Below are 18,707 nucleotides of genomic sequence, written 5' to 3'. Positions count from 1 at the left end.
AAGTGACTTGCCCAGGGTCAAATGGATTTGTTACACAAGTTTTGCTGAAGTGTTGTTTCAAGTGATGGGTTCTGCTACTGTGAAAAATTATGAGAATTTGCGCAGGGTTGTGGATGAGGTTCATTGGTTCCACCTTGTTCAATGTTTTGGTAATTATTTAAATGAAGGCTTAGATGGCACAGGTATCCAATTTGTGAAAGACACAAAGGATTGTACAATTGAATACATACCTAAGGAATGAGTAGTTACCATTGCTGAGTTACTTATTCAATTATCTCTAGTGAGGTTAAGAGTGATCACCTTGTTTCACAGGACACCAGAGGATTTTGGCAAATTGAAGTGATGAGCTGAACTTATTAAGAAGAAATATAATTGAGATGAATGTAAAGTTATATTTTGTTTCCCAAAATCTATTTCAGTGGCAGAGTTTTAGAGAGATATAACTACATAATTGTTTGTATGAAAAAGAAGTTGGAACTTAAATGGACAGCAGGCTCTATATAAATCAATAATGGCCTATGAATAACAAAATCAAAAATCTCTTAATTTGCAATCTGTTGTGCAGAGGACAAAAGCAGTGTATTCCTCTTTTCTGGAAGCTCTAGAGATTGGGTGAATATTTGTTACAGAAAGTAGAGAAGGGAATTTTGTTTACAGACAGTTTAGTCTAAATCAGAGGTCCTCTAAGCTTTTTGTACGCTAAATATTTCTTTGGCAGTCAGTCTGGTGGAACAAAAAAAAGCTAATTACATTGAAACAGTTACCAAGATACTTTAAAACAACAATTCATAGACCTCAGGGTAAGAGACCATGATGTTTGGAGTTCCTTCTACCACTGAGAAGCTGTGATTTCAATCAAGATCAAGAATGATCTTCATAGACTATATTTACAACCCTGTATTTAGGGTCAAAGAATCAATCATAAAATACCAGAATCAGGGAGACAGGAAAGACTTAAGAGTGGGTTCATATGGAAAATGATCTGGGTGTTCTGATTAACTTTTGGATCTGGATAAGCTGAGTGTGTGGAGTAGCAGCAGCACAGAAAGGAAGCGTGATTTCAGGCTTCACCAATATAAATCTAAAATTCCCCCAGCAGGGATAACTTGGTCCCACTTGCTCAGACCACACTTCAGAACAGTCATGGGGAACTATTCTTGGATAAAAAGACTGCTCAAACATTGTTACCATCAGCAAGGTGAGTGGCTTGGAATACACCAGAGGAGGAGTCCTTGAAGCACATTTGAGAATGCAGCTAGAATAAGAGAAGGCTAATAGGACAATATGATAAATGCCTCCAGATGTTTGAAGGCTTTCATTGGGAATAAATCAAGTCACACATGCATAAGCACATACTAAGAGAAGAATAGATTTTGCTTTGTAATTGTGAAATGAAACTCATAAAACAGTCATTTGTCAAGCAAAGAGGTTACAGAAACTCCAACTCAACTACCTCTTTTTACTAGGACTCTCTTCTGTCATAAGAGTTGGGGGAGGAAGGGAGGAATAATACAGATGAATGAGGGATGGCAAAATTCTTACAAAATAAGCACCAAATCATTTGAAGGTGTTGAAAGTCCCAACATCTGGGGAAATTAGGAAAGGCCTTTGTAGAAAGTGTGTGTTGAACTGAGCCTTTGACATATCCTGGGGAGGGTTCCCAAGGGTCAGGGAGAGGGAAAGCTTATTCCAGGGGGAAGGATATTCCAGGTTTAGGTAATTTATCTGTCCAAAGGTCCCAGGGATGCAGTTCCACTTTGGGGGGTAGCTTATACCATTAGGAAGTTTTTCCTTCAGGAGACCCTAAATCTACCTTTATGCTATTTCTGTTCATTTTTCCTAGTTCTAATCATTGCCCTTCAGATACTGAAGACATCTGTCATGTGTCCCTCCAAGACTACTTTCTGATTAAATGATTCAGTCTTTCCTCGTATGGCAAGGCCTCTAGCCATCTCATTATCCTTCTCCTGGAAGCATCTGGATGTTTTCCAGCTTGTTAATGTTCTTTGGCAAATATGGTTTCCAGAACTGAATTCAATGGAATTACCCCCTCTCAATGCAGCTTAGGGGAAATCAAGAGCTTTTCAAGTTACCATGTTATATTATAGCTTCATTGAGCTTGGCATTCCATGAAAGCCTACAGCTCTATTCCACAAGAACTATCAGGTTTAAAATTACATATGTCTTTAATTAGCCAAAATCTGCCGCCTCATCAGCCCATCCCAAACCTGCTTCCTTCAGAGAAAGTACACATCACACTCGCACACACAGCTTGTTATAGAAATATATAGTCAATCAAAATTAACTTCCATGTTGGGCATCTCCTAAAAATAATTTGTTTCATTTTTCATTCCAAGTCCTTGATCTCTATCAGAAGGTGGTACTTTTTTTTTTATTCTTAAGATCATTAAGGCATGACAATAGCACTCCTGGGCATGTAATTATTAAATTACATTAAGCAATTCATCCTTATTTAATCCTTTATCACGGTTCATGTATACATTTTTGATTTTTATTTTGATTCCTATGTTTAATCTTCAGTTTCTCTGTAACTCTGATCTTTTCATTGGGAATGATTGGAAGTCCTCTTTCATTAAAGATCTTTTTTCCCTCACTGTTGAATTATTTTCAGTTTTGCTGGGTAAGGTATTTTTGGTTATATACTCATGGCTTTTGTTTTTGGAATAGAGTATTCCAAGTTGTCCATTCCTTCATAGAGGTGATTGCTAAGCCATATATGATCCTAACTGTGTCTCCTTAGTATTTTAATTCTTGTATTCTTCTGGCTACTTGCAGGATTTTTTTCTTTGATCTGGAAGCTCTGTGTTTTAGCAATAATGGTACTTGGAATTTTCATTTTGGAGTTTCTTTCAGGAGGCAGCTGGAATTCTTTGTTTACATTTTGCTCTCTAGATTTGAGGAATTTTAGCAGTTTTAATATTTCTTGAAACATGATATCAAGGTGGTTCTTACTATTTTTAATCATGGTACATATGATTTATGCCCAAAGGCCTACAAATTCATGCCTTTAACCTAACAATATCACTACTAGGCATATGTCCCAAAAGAGATAAAAAAGGAAAAGTACATATATGTACAAAAATATTTATAGCAGCTCTTTTCTCAGAGCAAAGAATTGGAAATTGAGGGAATGCCCATCAACTGGGGAAAGACTGAATGATAGAATACTACTATTTTATAAAAAATGATGAGCAAGATACTCTCAAAAAAGCCTGGAAAGTCCTCCATGACCTCATGCAAAGTGAAATACGTTTGTGTACAAAGCAATAGCAATGTTGTGGGATGATCAGCAGTGAATGACTTTGCTATTCTCAGTAATACAATAATCCAAGATTACTCTGAAGGACTTAATGCTATTCTTGCCTAGAGAAAGAACTGACTATGTCTGAATACAGATAGAAACATACTTCTTTTTGCTTTATTAAAAGATTTTTTTTGTTGTGGGGAAATCATGATCTATGTTTTCTTTTGCAACGTGACTTTTATAGAAATGTTTTGCATAATTTCAGATGTGTATTCATAATGGGGATGGGGTTGGGAATAAGGGAGGGAATCTGGAGCTCAAAAGTTTTAAAAACTAATGTAAAAATGGTTTTAAATGTAACTAGGAAAAACATTAAATACATCAATAAATTATTAAAAAATAAAGTGAGTTGGAGAAGGAAATCAAACCAAAAAAGGTAAAGTTTTAAAAACAAAAGTAAAAATGTAAAAAAAAATTAATATGTAACTGAGAAAAATAGTTTATCTGGTACTGGCTAAGAAATAGAAAGGTAGATCAGTGGAATAGAGCAGACATACAGTTTATAGCAGTAAATGACTATAATAACCTTGTGTTTGGCAAGTGTAAGACTTAAGGTTTGGGGATAAGAATTCTTTATTTGGTGAAAATTGATGGAAAAGCTAGAAAGCAGTTTTGGCAGATAATATATATACATAGCCTGATATCTTACATCATTTACCAATATGAGATCAAAATGGATACATGACCTAGATACAAAGGGAAATAATTACAAAAAAATTTGCAAAACATGTAGCATGCTATTTATTAAACTTTATGGATAAGTGAACAATTCATGAATAAATGAGAAGAGAGAACATTGGGAAATGTAAAACATAATTTTGATTACATTAAATTAATAATGTAGCCAAGATCAGAAGGAAAGTAGAAAATTGGGGGGGGGATTTTTACAATTATTCAGATAAGAATTTGAGTCATTTTCAAGTGACAAATGGTCAAAAGATATGAACAAGCAGTTTTCTGATGAAGAAATTAAAACAAGGTAGTCATGAAAAAACACTCTAAATATTGATTACATAAATATAAATTAAAACAACCTCTAGATACACTTTACACCTATCAGATTGGCTAAAATGATAAAAAGGGGGAAGTGACAAATATTGGAGGGCATGTGGGAAAATTGGAGCACACTTCACTGTTGGTGGAATTGTGAATTGATTCAACCATTTTGGATAGCAATCTAGAATTATGCCCAAAGAGTTATAAAATTGGCTTATACTCTTTGACTCTGTAATACCATGAATAGGTCTGTTTCCCAAGATGATTAGAGAAAATGGAAAAGAACCATATGTTCTAAAATATAGCAGCTCTCTTTGGTGACAAAGAACTGGAAATTGTGGGGATACACCCATTGATTGGGGAATGGCTGAACAAGTTGTAGTATATAATCATGATGGAATAATACTGAGCTATAAGAAATGAGGAGTTTGATGATTTTAGAAAAATGTGCAAAGACATTGTATTTTGCTCACATGGTTCCTGACCATCCCTTGGCATTTAGATTCCCAAATATTTTATCCTATTGACAGTGATTTTAAATGGAATTTCTCTTTGTATCTCTTGCTGTTGGATTTTGTTAGTGTTGTGTAAAAATGCTGATGATTTATGTGGTTTTATTTTGCATCCTGCAACTTTGCTAAAGTTGCAGATTACTTCTAATAGCTTTTTAGTTGATTCTCTAAGATTCTCTAAGGATATCATCATATCATCTGCAAAGAGTGATAATTTGGTTTCCTAATTACCTACATTTAATCTCTTTTTCTTCTCTTATTGTCAAAGCTATCATTTCTAATACAATATTGAATAGTAATGGTGAATAGTGGGCAGCCTTGTTTCACCCCTGATCTTATTGGGAGTGATTCCAGTTTATCTCCATTACATATGATGCTTGCTGATGGTTTTAAATAGATGCCACTGATCGTTTTAAAGAAAAGTCCATTTATTCCTATACTCTCTAGTATTTTGATAGGAATGAGTGTTGGATTTTATCAGATGCTTTTTCTGCATCTATTGAGATAATCATATGGTTTTTGTTCATTTGGTTACTGATTTAGTCAATTATGCTAATAGTTTTCCTAATATTGAACCAGCCCTGCATTCCTGGTATAAATCCTTCTTGGTCATGGTGTATTATCCTGGGGATGATTTTCTGTAATCTTTTAGCTATTGTTTTTTTTTTTAAAGATTTTTGCATGAACATTCATTAGGGAGATTGGTCTATAATTTTCTTTTTCTGTTTTCGTCCTACCTGGTTTAGGTATCAGTAGCATGCCTGTGTCATAAAAGGAATTTGGTAGAATTCCTTCATTCCCTATTTTTTAAAATAGTTTATATATTGGAGTTAATTGTTTTTTAAATGTTTGGTAGAATTCACATGTAAATGCATCTGGTCCTGAGGATTTTTCTTAGGGAGTTGATTAATAACTTGTTCTATTTCTTTTTCTAAAATGGGACTATTTAAGTAATTTATTTCCTCTTCTATTAATCTGGGCAATCTATATTTTTGTAGATATTGCTCCATTTCATTTAGGTTGTTGAATTTATTGGCATAAAGTTGGGCAAAGTAACTCCTAATTATTGCTCTAATTTCCTCTTCATTAGTGGAAAGTTCTCCCTTTTCATTTTTGAGATGTAACAATTTGATTTTCCTGTTTCCTTTTTCTATCAAATTAATGAAAGGTTTTATCTATTTTGTTGTTTTTTTCATGAAACAGACTCTTAATTTTATTTATTAATTCAAAAGTTTTTTTTTTTCAATTTTATTGATCTCTCCTTTTATTTTTAGAACTTCAAGTTTGGTATTTAATTGGTTTTTTTTTTACTTTTTTTTTCTAGCTTTTTTAGTTGCAAGCCCAATTCATTAATCTTCTCTTTCTCTATTTTATGTAAGTAAGCATCTAAGAGATATAAAATTTCCATTACCACTTTGGCTGCATCTCACAAATTTTGGTATGTTGTCTCATTATTCTCATTCTCTTCGATGAAATTATTGAATTCTAGGATTTTTATTTGTGTCCAAGTCACATTTTTCTTTGAACTTTGTTCATGGATATTTTGGAATCATTCTCTTCTCAGTGTTTGTGTTTTGAGGATCCCTTGAACATCCTATAATAACTCATTAAGGAGGGAAGTTCTTTTGATACTTATTTCTTTCACTCTTCTTCATGACTTGAATTTGATGTTAAGGCTGAACTCTTGAGCACATGTTGGGGCAAGGTCTGGTCTTGTCTTGTTACTGCTTTTCCAAGGTTTTTGAGGGTATGTTGTTCCAGGATCCCAGGAACATCTCGGACTGAGTCCCTGCAAGCTTTCAGTGCTCCCAAAGTGGTTTGATCTAGAGCAAAGTTCCCTTCCCCTTTATCCTGCACAGTCTGTGCTCTGCAAATTGTTGACCTGGGTTTGGATCTGAGCAAGAATAGATGCTGCTGGATTATGCTCCTGTCAGCCATCTAGAAAGTTCTGTAGATTCAAAATGGCATTATTGTAACCTCCCTTTTGATCTGATATTCATGCTTGGATATTCCTCTGTAGCCTGGGCTTGATCTGGAAGTTAAGCCCTGCTTTGAATATGGAATCTGAGCCAAATATATTTGCTATGCTTTCTTTCTTGGTATACTATGCAAGGTCTTCCTATTTGGGAGTCTTGTCCTTTCCTATTCAGATTGATCTATGATATATGAATCTATGATCTACACCTGGGGAGCAAGTAGTAAAACTACCAGTTCTTAACCTATCTCCCATGACACCCCAGTGTGGGTATGTTACCTCCTCTTGCTCTGCTACGCGTTTTTTCCCTGAACACTGGAGTGCTGTGGGGCAACTCATTCCCAGTGTTTACAACCTCCCTGTCTGTGTCCCTATACATCTGGATCAGATAAAGGACTCACTTTTCCTTATATTTCCCCATCAAGCTCCAGCATGGTTTTTTACTAGATTTCTTTGTGGGACAGAAATCCTGCACTGTGCTTCTTTCTACTCCTCCATCTTGCCTCTGCCCCCACACAAGAACTATTATTTACTTGGTTTCCATCTTTCAATAATTGTGAAATCATTTTAAAATCATAAGAACCAATGTGTCATTTATCTGTATTAAATTTCTTTGTTTTTTATTTGGTCATCATTATGTAGTGTCAGGATTTTTTTCCTGGATCTTGACTTTATTGTCTAAAATGTTGATATTCCCTCCCAATTTTTGTTATCTGTACTACTGATAATATCTATTTCCATGTCTTCATATCATTTATTAAAATGTTGAACATATACAGAACCAATCACACATATTTGGGGCACTGTTTCAGAGAGTTCCTGCCAAATTGTCTTCTAACCATTGGAGCTTGGCCATTCAACCAAACCTTCCATCACTGAGCCTATTTCTCAGGGATAGTTCATAAGACTATTTTCTTAGGAATTACTACTTTCTTCTTTAAGGCTCATAAATGCTATAATAATAGTTTGGAGAGTTTTGCCAGGAGCAGAAGTTGAGGAGACCTCTAATTTACAGACTTGATCTTTAGGCATATGCCCTTCTCTAATTTCATAGTATCTCAAGAAGCAATTAATCTGACCCCATCTGAGGGACTGCCTCATATATACCAATATGTACCAAATATCCATTTGTCATCCACTTTGTTTTTTTCAATGTGTATATATAGTCTGATCTCTTTCCTATTGATTCAGATTTTTATTGAAGCGTTTTGTATTGTTTGTAGAGAACTGACACAATTAGTACATCATCTAATTAAAGGGAAAGCTTCTATTATTTAGATTTGATAGGTTAACTTCTATAATACATGGTCAATACCATCTATACTTAATTGTCCACAGAATTTAAGTTGCTGGGGCCATATTAACTGTTTCTTGAGATACTGTGGAAATTGGAGAAGAGTATATGCCCAAAGATCAAGTCTGTAAATTTCCAGTAATCCAGCACATCCAGTAATACAAAATATAGTGGAAAATATTTTGTGGACCTAAACTGGCCTGAAGCAAGATACCATTAAAAACTTGTCCATGAAATGGGGCTTAGATCTAAGCAAAAAAAGAGATGGGCCGATACTTGGTAAAAAAAAAAAATGAGCTTATCTCTTGTCTCTTCATGTGACTTATTTATTTTCTTGGTATCACCACCCACCTAATTTCAAAAACTTTTGTTATCTTTGAGTGTTGATTTTAATTTTTCAATTATCATATCTTCTCTTTCTGTTCCCACAACAGGTCCTTCAGCAGTGACCCTTATCTGTTTTCCTCTGATCTCTTAAAATAACCACCTGATTCTTCTTCATCTTCTCCTTTCTACACCATTCCCTACATAAATCTTCCCCAGGTGTCCTTCTCTTTTTATTTTTGATCTTATGATTTGGGCTCAAAAATCCATCACTTCCCATCACTCCCCTTTCTTAATAGAATAAAAGGCAAATGCCTTTGTTTTCTAGGCCTTTTGAATTCTACTTCCCAGCCATCTTCCAGCCTGATGTCAAAGCTTTACTTGTCCCATTTTTGCTCCACGTTTTTATGTGTCTCTGTTTTTGAATACAACGTTTCCATTCTTTCTCATTTCATGGTCTTCCCTTTTTTCAAGGCTTCACCCAAGTGCTTCTTTTCTTGGTACCTTCACTTACATCCCTCTTGAGTTTCAGACATCCAGAACTGGAGCTCTTTTTAGAGGCCATCTGACAGATGGTAAATTAAGGTGTCACTTGTCTAGCTAGGTAGGTAGATAATTGCACATAAGGAGTTTTGTAAATCTTCTAAGACATTATTGTCATGGCCAAGATCATACTGATAAATGGTAGCAGCATAACCAGAATAACAATGTCTTCTCAATCCGAACCAAATTTTTGTCATGTTCTACAATCTCCGAAGCCAGTATTTTGGACCATCTTGTATTATGAACTGTTTTTCTTCCATACTTCAAAATGTTTTATTTTTATTTTAGGACAAGAAGATATTTTCCATCTATGGACACTACCCGGTAATCCGCAATACTCTACGAAGGAAAGGATGGGTTGAGAAGAAATTCAACTTTTTATCAAAGATGGTGCCAAATGGTGAAGATGAATGTGAAGGTGATTATGATAGTGGATCCAATGTTCTTATTACTGTTCACATAATAATAAAAGGTAAACTAATAATTAACTAAAAATTCTGAAATTGAGAACTTGCTAGATGGCTCCTTGGATTATAGGACTGTTGTAAGATTATAACGACTTGTATTTGTATATCATCCACTCCTCCTCTTGACTTGGAGCTCCATGATGGCCAGAATCACATCTTAACCTAATTTTGTTTTCACTCTCTTAGTACCCAGAGCAATGTTCTGAATCTTATATGTACCTTTCCATTCAGTGTTTGATGACTAAATGATTAAATGAATTTTACAAAGTCAGATACATGAATATATAGTTATGTTTATCTAATTTTGATATTTTGTCCCCACTCTTTTGGGAAAGAAATATTTATTTCTCTAGTATTATTCAATATTGTTGAAATAAAAATAGTAATAATAAAAAATTAAAAGTCCATAAATTTAAAGATTTAAGTCTGGCTTAATCAAATGATCAAGAATGAGGAAAGGTCAAGCTGAGATGGAGTGACAGAGACCTAGTCTCACTGGAACATCAAGTGTGTAAAGAACTGGGATATAATTTTACTGAGTTCAACATATATGGAATTACTTGTCATCCAGGGGAGAGGGTAGGGGGAAAGGGGGAAAATTGGGATGCAAGGTTTTGCAAAGGTTAATGTTGAAAAATTATCCTTACATATGTTTGAAAATAAAAAGCTTTAATGAAAAAAAAAAGAACTGGGATATATGGATTGTGTGATGGAAAACAGTGAAAGATTAGGCTAATGCAAGATTGTAGAAAGGCCTAAATGCCAAGGGTAAGAGTTTGTATTTATCATGTAAACAATGAACTTATCTTGACAAGAAATACAGCAGGTTAGAGGAGAGACTTGGGATGATAAGGAAAGAAACTGAAATAAAAAAGGACAGTGTTAATATCTACTTCACAGTCCATTAAATAATAATAATATTAATAAATAATAAAGGACTATGGAAAGAACTTTCTGTAAATATCAACTATCTCAAAGGCCAGGACTTGAAAAATGAGGAGCTGCCTTGGCAATGAACAGTACATTAAAATGATGTGTCTGAGAAAAGAATGTGGATTTTTAGACCACATATTTAAATATGTGAATTGATGTGGTACACTCCTCGATGAAAATATTCCTAAAAATGAATGGTAAGAATGGACTTGCACGAAGCCTTGAAAATCTAAGCAGAGGATTTTAAAGGGAAAAGGAAGGAAGAGGGAGGTAAGCTTTCAATGAATATCTATCAAGCATAGACACCATATAAAATAGATATTATCCAAGAAGATCAATCACAAAGATACCTAGAGATTCATGAGAGACAAAATCCAGGGAAGTAGTCAGCAACGAAATCTTTGACTTTAGATGTTATTGCAAATGCATAAAGAATTAGGCAGAGAACTAAGAGAATCCAATTTAGGAGAGTGAATTTGATCTTCAAGGATTGGAGTGATGAGACCAGATCATGACTCAGGTGTATACTTTAGGTTGAAAGGATCTGGTTAGGTTAAAAGGGGGAAGTAAAAGAGTAAAATAAATAATTCTCATGTGAGACAATCAAATGGAGAGAGAGACTGATGGAAAAGCATTTGGATAAAGACCTGCAAAGGGCAGAGACAGAAGCAATATTGCTATCACCTGAGCAGAAAGAGTAAGGATAGGGTTAAGGAAGGGTTAGTGAGGAGGTGTCCTAGTGCACAGAGCATTAGGTCTAACATCAAGAAGACTCATCTTCCTGAGTTCAATTTGTCTTCAGATATTTACTAGCTGTGTGATCCTGGGCAAGTCAATTAATTCTGTTTGCCTCAGTTTTCTTATCTGTCAAATGAGCTAGAGAAGGAAATGGCAAACTGCTTTAGCACCTTTGCCAAGAAAACTCCAAATCAGGTCACAGAATGTCAGATAGAGGAAAACAGCACTAAATAATAGTGGCAATAATGGGCATCCTTGTTTTACCTTTGGTCTTATTGGGAAGGCTTTTAACTTAACCTCATTACAGATAATGCTTGCTGATGGTTTAAGGTAAATATTTCTTATTGTTTTAGGGAAAAATCCTTTGCTTTCAAGTTTTTTTTTAAGTAGAAATGAGTATTGTATTTTGTCCAAAGCTTTTTTTTGCATCTATTAATATAATCTTGGTTTTTGTTGCTTTTGTTATTGATATAACCCATTATAGTAATATAACCCATTATAGTAATAGTTTCTCTTATATTGAACCAGCCCTGCATTTCTGGTATAAATCCCACTTAGTCACATTGTAAAATCTTTTTGATATATTGCTGTATTCTCCTAGCTGATATTTTACTTAGAATAGTTATATAAATATTCATTAATGAAATTGGTCTATAATTTTCTTTCTCTGCTTTTGCTCTTCCTTGGTTTAGATATCAGCATCATATTTGTTTCATAAAAGGAGTTTGGTAGGACTCCTTCTTTAGCTATTATTCCAATTAATTTATCTAAATTGTAATTATGTAAATTGTAATTTATCTAAATTGTAGTTGTTCTTTAAATGTTTGGCAAAATTTACTTAGGAAATTCATTTATGGCCTGTTCAATTTTCTTTTCTAAAATAGATCTATTTAGATATTCCATTTTCTCATCTGTTAACTAAGCAGTTTTTATTTTTGTGAGTATTCATTTACATTGTTTAAATTTATTGTTGTATGATTAACTAAAATAACTCCTAATAACTGCTTTAATTTCATTTTATTAGCATGTAAATTTATTGTTTTCATTTTTGATAATAGTAATTTGATTTTCTTCTCTCTTTTAAAAAAAATCACATTAACTAATGATTTATCTATTTTATTGTCCCCCCTCCCCACAAACCAGCTTCTAATTTTATATATTAATTCAATGATTTTATTACATTCAGTTTTATTTATCTGACCTTTAATTTTCAGGATTTCTAATTTGGTGTTTAACTGGAGATTCTTAATCTGTTCTTTTTAAACTGTTTTTTAAAAAATTTCATACCGAATTCATTGATATACTTTTTTATTTTACTGATGTTTATATATATATGTATGTATATATACATACATATATAATTTTCTTCTGATTAATGCTTTTGCCTTATCCCATAGGTTTGGGTATTCTACCTCATTATGATCGTACTTTTTAATTCTCTATGATTTATTCTAGAAGAATTCATTCTTTAAGATGAGGCTATTTAGTCATCCATTAATTTTTAATCTGTATTTCTATGGTCCTTTATTAAGTATAATTTTTATTGCATTATTATCTGAAAAGAATACATTTAATGTTTCTGTTTTCCTGCATTTAAGCATTAAGCACAAGCATTGTTGTTTGTTTGTTTTGCTGAGGCAATTGGGGTTAAGTGACAGGGTTCACACAGCTAGGAAATGTCAAGTTCTGAGACCAGACCTGAACTCAGGGCTAGTGATCTATCTACTGAGCCACCTAGCTGCCCTAAGCATAAGGTTTTTATGCTCTAATATATGATCAGTTTTTGTAAAAGATTCATGAGCTTTTGAGAAAAGCAAAAATTAGAATATATGACTTATTTAAGAAACAGAAGCAATAGTGTTTATTATTGGTCAGGTCATAACAGAAGTTTTTTTTTTTAATTAGATTTTTATTTCTTTCATCTGTAAAATGGGGATAATTCTGTACTTGCCTGTCTCACAGATTTCTGATAAGGAAGATGTCTTGTGAACCTTAAAGTGTTCTGGAAGTGTTATTTTTATTTTTTATCTTTCTGCGTCTCACTTCCTCATCTAAAAAATGGGGATGAGACTATATGTACTTCCTGCTACCATCCAAGAGTCATGGAAACATTTGGAAATTTTTAAAGAAATAAGGCTTGTTATTTCTTTGTTAAATAAATAAAAGCTTTTATTTATTGTGATTCTTGGATGCATTTTTCAGTCAATTTTATGTTGAAGGACAGAAGCATAGAATAAATGATTTTTAATTCAGTTTTATGCTCACACACTCCTCTCCCCTTTTCCTACTCATTGAGAAAGTAAGATGTATAAAATCCTTTGCAGATATGAAATCTTGTAAAATAAATTTCTGTATTAGCATATTGCAAAAAAGTAAGAAAAATAGGAAAAAAACATTTTAAATGTGCTTCAATCTATACTCTGAACTTATTAGTTCTCTGTCCAGAGGTAGATAATATTTGATGAGTCTTTTGGAATTATGGTGGGTCATTGTATTTTCAGAGTCACTTAGTTTTTCACAATTGATCATCATTACAATATTGTGCTTACTGTTCTTTTGGTTCTGCTCATTTTACTTTACATCAGTTCATATAAGTCTTCCTAGGCTTTTCTGAAACTATCTCCTCTTGTTTTCTCATGCACAATAGTATTCTATCAAAGCTGTATACTACACTTTGTTTAGCTATTCCCCAATTGATGAGTATCCCCTTACATTTTCAATTCTTTGACAGCACAAAAAGAGCAATTCTTTGACAACACAAAAAGGGCTGCTGTGGTTTTGTGCATATCTCTTTCCTTGATCTCTTTGGGATATAGACCTAGTGGTGGTATTGCTGGGCCAAAGGATATACACTGTTTAATAATTTTGGGGGGCATATCTTCGAATTGTTCTTCGGGATGGTTGGACTAATTCACAGCTCCACCAACAGTGTATTCATGTACATATTTTCCCACATCCTTTCCATTTGTTGTTTTAGTTTCCCTAATTTCCCTTTATTTTTCCAATTATTAGTGAGGAGATTTCTAAAAATATGGCTAGTGATGCTTTGCTTACTTCCTCCAAAAGCTATCCATATTCTTTAACCATTTATTACTTGGGGGATGGCTCTTATTCTTTTAAATTTGACTCATTTCTGTACATATTTTTGAAATGAGACCTTTATCAGAGAAATTTGTAAAAGTTCTTTCCAGTTTCCTGCTTTTAATTTTAGGTGCATTAGTTTTGTTTGTGCAACAACTTTTATATTTTATGCAAATCAAAATATCTGTTTTATCATTTGTGAAATCCGCAATCTTTTGTTTCACCACGAGTTCTTCCTTCCCCTATCCACTGATTTGACAGGTAATTCTTTATCTCCTCCACTGATTTACTTATGATATCCCCTTCTATGTCTAAATCATAAACCCATTTTGATGTGTGTATTTGTATTTGTGTGAGATATGCTGATTTATGTCTTGTCTCTGACAAATTGCCTTTCAGTTTTCCCAAAAGATTTTGTCAAACAGGGGGATTTGGAAAGCCTTCCTATAGAAAGAATTTTAGTGGCATTTGAAAAGAATCAGGGAAGCCAGGTGGTGGAGATGAGGAGGGAGAATTCCAGGGTTGATAAATAGGCTGTAAAAATTCTTGAAGGAGAGGGAGCCTCTTCTTCAAAGACTAGTAGGAAGCCAGTATCTGTAGAGCAAAGAATATGTGTCTGGGAGTGAGGTATGAGTAGATTCGAAAGGGAGGAGGAAGAAGGTGGCAAAGATCCTGCTAAAAGTTAACTTTTAACTTTAAAAGTGTTAAAGGCTACAAGAAAGGCACGAAGAATGAGGGCTGAGAAAAAATTTGGTGATGGAGAGGTCACGGATTAACTTTATAAGAGCAGTTTTAGTGAAGTGACGAAGTCAGAAGCCAGACTACAAAAAATTAAGAATAATAAATGAAAAAATTAAAAAGCTACAATGAGAGTAAGAGAAAAGTAAGTGAAGTACCTAGTGTGCAGAAGGCACTCACCTTCTCAGTGAGTTTAACCATAAAAAGCAAGAAAGAGATGTGGTGGTAGCAAGATGAGATGTATTGGGGAAAATTTTTTGTTTTGTTTTGTTTTTTTAAGATGAAGGCAACATGGGCATGTTATAGGCAGTAAGAATCAACAAATCATATGGTAGGGATGATGGAGGGGTCAATCTGAGGAGAAAAAATGGGATTATTTGTGCAGGGGGAGGAGGGAATGACCTTGGTCAACCTTGACCTCATTGTGTGAGCTGAAGTGAAGGAGGAGAGAAGAGTGGAAGGTACTTACCTTATTGACAGGAATCGAGGAAGAGGAGGAAGAGGGAATAAATGGTGAATTACTTCTCTGCCTCAATGATTCTCCAGGCTTGTAGGCAGCTCAGGGATCCAGTGCAGCCCCCTCATCCTCAGCTCAGGAACCTGAGACCCCAAGAGCTATGTGAGCTCTAGAGCTGCATGCTATCTCCTTACCATAGTGCAACATGGCAGTACAGCCAGTGTGGGGAGGAATATTAGTTATGCTGTTGATTTCATTAATGATATCTTTTCTTTTCATAGAAAACAAATATGTTGAAATTGAAGAAGATAATGAGATGATTTTTCAGAAGTCAAATAACATCCATGATGTGATGGTAGGATTATATAAATATATGGCTTATGTTTATACTAAGGCATGTAGATAAAAGTGAGTGTGACTATCCTGTCTTTATCCCCCAATGACATTTTAGGATGTTTTCATTTGCTCTAGGTAGCCCAACAACAGAGATTCACCTGCCTATGTAAATGAGGAGGGCGTTCCTGGCCTGAGGTCCACCCCGCTCAGAGGCCTTTCCGGGATTGGACCCCAATGCTTCCTAATCCCACTGGCCTTTGCTTCCTATGTCTTAATTTAGCTAGAATTTTCCTGTTTTCTGCCAATTTTTAGGTGTGATTAGTACCAAATTTGAGAGCATTGCCATGTTCATGTTGTCTCAGCTGTTTACTTACAGAGAGCAAATCACAAATCCCAGCCATCCCACTGGTGCTTCTTGGTTCATACGTACATGATCTCTAAAATTCTTAGTCAGCAGGGCTCTTCCTTAGGTGCTGTGAAAATATCCTGAGAAAGAAAACATCAGTGTGAGATGGTGTAGTGTTGGGCAGGCTGCCATAGCCCAAGGACAGCATCTCTGCCCTGATGTAAGCAGATGACCAAGCTCCCATTGGAGTCCCAGTGCAGCCTGGGATGAGGGAACAGACATAGAGACCACTGGACTAGTCTTAAACTATTTCAGTCTTATTGTAGCTGGACTCCTTGTTGAGATAAGAGTAGCCATGTTCCCACGGCCAGCACCCTGGAGTGAGGTGCCTCCTCCTCTCCTCTGTCACCCTCCTACACTCCTAGCCCGAGTGGGGCATGAGTAAAGGGAGAAGTCACCTCATCCTAAGTGATTCAGGAAGGAGACAAGACAGGTAATAAATTTAGGATCAGAGAGACTGGTTCAAACTCTACCTGTTCCATATAACACTTGGACCTCAGTTTCCATATCATTACTAAAGTCCCTCCCAGCTCTAAAGCCTATATCTGTAGTCTCCATGTATTCTCTTGTTGGAAGGTAATTGAGAGGTGTCTCTTCTAAGGTTCCCAGACCTCATATTTTAAAAAATTATTATTATTATCATAGTATATATAAATATATATTATTAATATTATTAAAATATTTTAGAACTACCATTGGGGGCTGATATCAAAGAAGGGCAAGCTTAATTCATTTATGAATTTCTCTTGTTTAAACTTTTGAGCTACTTTGAACATTTTTCTAACCTCAGAAAAGTACTGAAAGGAGTGTTTGCTATATTTATTATTTCTGAATTGGCCACAGACCATCAAGTAATATGTTAAACAACATGATGAGATAAAAAAAGACAACTTTGCTCCCCTTGTGAATGAAGCAGAAATAAGGGTTTTTGCCATCTGGAAATTGGAGAATCTGTGTATCCATTTTAGAATTATTTTAGGAAGCAATTATAGTTTTTTGCCTATCCAGCCACATATTTGTCACAGACTAACTCCAGAGTACTCTTTGAGTCCCATCCTCAGCATTTTATTTATTTGTTTGTTTGTTTATTTTCCTGAGGCAATTAGGGTTAAGTGACTTGCCCAGAATCACACAGCTAGGAAGTGTTAAGTGTCTGAGATCACATTTGAACTCAGGTCCTTTTGACTATAGGGCTGGTGCTCTATCCACTGCACCATCTAGCTGCCCCCTCAGTATTTTTAGAAGATTCTTCATTTGTTCCATATAAAGGAGTCCCAAGGAAGGCTCAGCCTGTTGTTTCCTTTCTCTCCACAAATAAAACCTAGCTCTAGCTCCTGTTTGTTTTGACTATATGGTCTTTGAAGACATATTTGCTGTTGATAAAGAATTTTTTTGTGCCAGTCTAGGTTGGTAAAAACAGAAATTCCTTACTTTCTTTGGACTATAAAGAGGGATGTGGTTGATTACCACAATTTGAGTTGTGATCAGATGTTGAATCACTATGGAAAAACAGCTTCCTTTACCACCAAGGTGAGTGCTTCATAGCAACTGGTCAGAGCGAGAAGCTTCAGGAATGATTCTGAACCTTTCTGCCCTGCTCTGTCCCCCCTACCCTGTACAACCAGCTTGCTGATCCATTCCATGCCTGTGACATCCCCATTCAGGCGCCATTGTTAACATCCTGGCCTTTATTTTTGTGTTAATGAACAAAATGAATTTGGGGTAACAGGTCACTTCCGTCTGATGTCCATTTAAAGGCAGCCCCCGTCCTCTGGGCTTAAGGGAGGGAACCTTGCTTCTTCATCAGAAATGTTTATTCTGAAATAATCCATGATCAAAATAACTTCTCATCTAAACTAGAACACGAACACAGAAGTGAGAACAACTTGGAACTCTCATCCAGCAAGCTCTTGAATGGTGTCATTTTGTGGAACACATACACTAGTGGACCACAGGCTCTGGGGAGGTGGGAGGTGGGGGAGCCCTGTGGTCCCCGCAGGCTCATTAAGAAGTGTTGATGGTCAAATCATCTGTTTATTTTTTAAAGATTGGATTGTGCATGAACATGCGGAATCTGCCATGGTATGTCCCAGCTAATCCTCATTCCTTCTTCCCCCGTTGTTACGGTCTCTGCTCTGACGGTGAGAAACAGGAGTTCTTGGGTGAGTGCTGAGACTGTTAATAATTACTTAACTCCCCTTGTGGAAGCTGCCTGCTTGGATGCACCAACTTGCAGCTGCTTGCTTGGCTCCTCCCCGCCTTTCCAGCTGTTCTCCTAGCTCCCTGGGCCTTTGCTGTCCTTGCTGGCAGGGGGGTGAGTGGCCCAGGGCCTGTGTGAGCGAATGGGAGCAGATGCTGCTGGCCACACTAATTGCCCCACTTGTCTCTTGGCAGTGTCTCCCCTTCCCCTTTGTCTTTATACTTTTGTGCCATGGGATTAACAAAAAGGAGGCTAGTCGATAGCTTTTGCCGAAGCAATCTTTGTTTTTTAAATGTTCTGACAACAGATGGAATATTGAGCATGTGTGAATGAGGTCTCGTGCCTAGAGACACGGGCTTCCTTCCTGGCTCCAAGCCCAGAA

At 35.5% G+C, this 18,707-nt stretch overlaps 1 protein-coding gene and 1 long non-coding RNA gene across 19 annotated transcripts in view; one reads left to right on the top strand and one right to left on the bottom strand.

Moving 5' to 3' along the window:
* TTLL8 (tubulin tyrosine ligase like 8) overlaps window positions 1–18,707 on the top strand; it is a 67,733-nt gene that overhangs the window by 16,164 nt on the left and 32,862 nt on the right. For 16 of the 17 annotated variants that reach the window (XM_012550391.2, XM_031939291.1, XM_031939278.1 and 13 more), the window contains 4 exons: window positions 9,258–9,387; window positions 15,665–15,738; window positions 17,527–17,655; window positions 18,173–18,287. In XM_012550391.2, the coding sequence (XP_012405845.1) occupies window positions 9,258–9,387; window positions 15,665–15,738; window positions 17,527–17,655; window positions 18,173–18,287 (448 nt within the window). The remainder of the gene's footprint in view (window positions 1–9,257; window positions 9,388–15,664; window positions 15,739–17,526; window positions 17,656–18,172; window positions 18,288–18,707) is intronic. The other variant, XM_031939292.1, reaches the window with a different exon arrangement.
* The window catches only part of LOC116419407, a 70,380-nt gene that overhangs the window by 49,597 nt on the left and 2,076 nt on the right, over window positions 1–18,707 (bottom strand). For both annotated transcript variants that reach the window (XR_004229717.1, XR_004229719.1), the window contains exon 2: window positions 16,150–16,205. This is a non-coding gene — a long non-coding RNA (uncharacterized LOC116419407). The remainder of the gene's footprint in view (window positions 1–16,149; window positions 16,206–18,707) is intronic.

The sequence above is a fragment of the Sarcophilus harrisii genome, chromosome 5 (genome assembly GCF_902635505.1).
Source record: "Sarcophilus harrisii chromosome 5, mSarHar1.11, whole genome shotgun sequence".
Classification (NCBI taxonomy): domain Eukaryota; kingdom Metazoa; phylum Chordata; class Mammalia; order Dasyuromorphia; family Dasyuridae; genus Sarcophilus; species Sarcophilus harrisii.
Note: the sequence above shows the minus strand (reverse complement) of the source record. Positions and strands in the feature narration are given on the sequence as shown.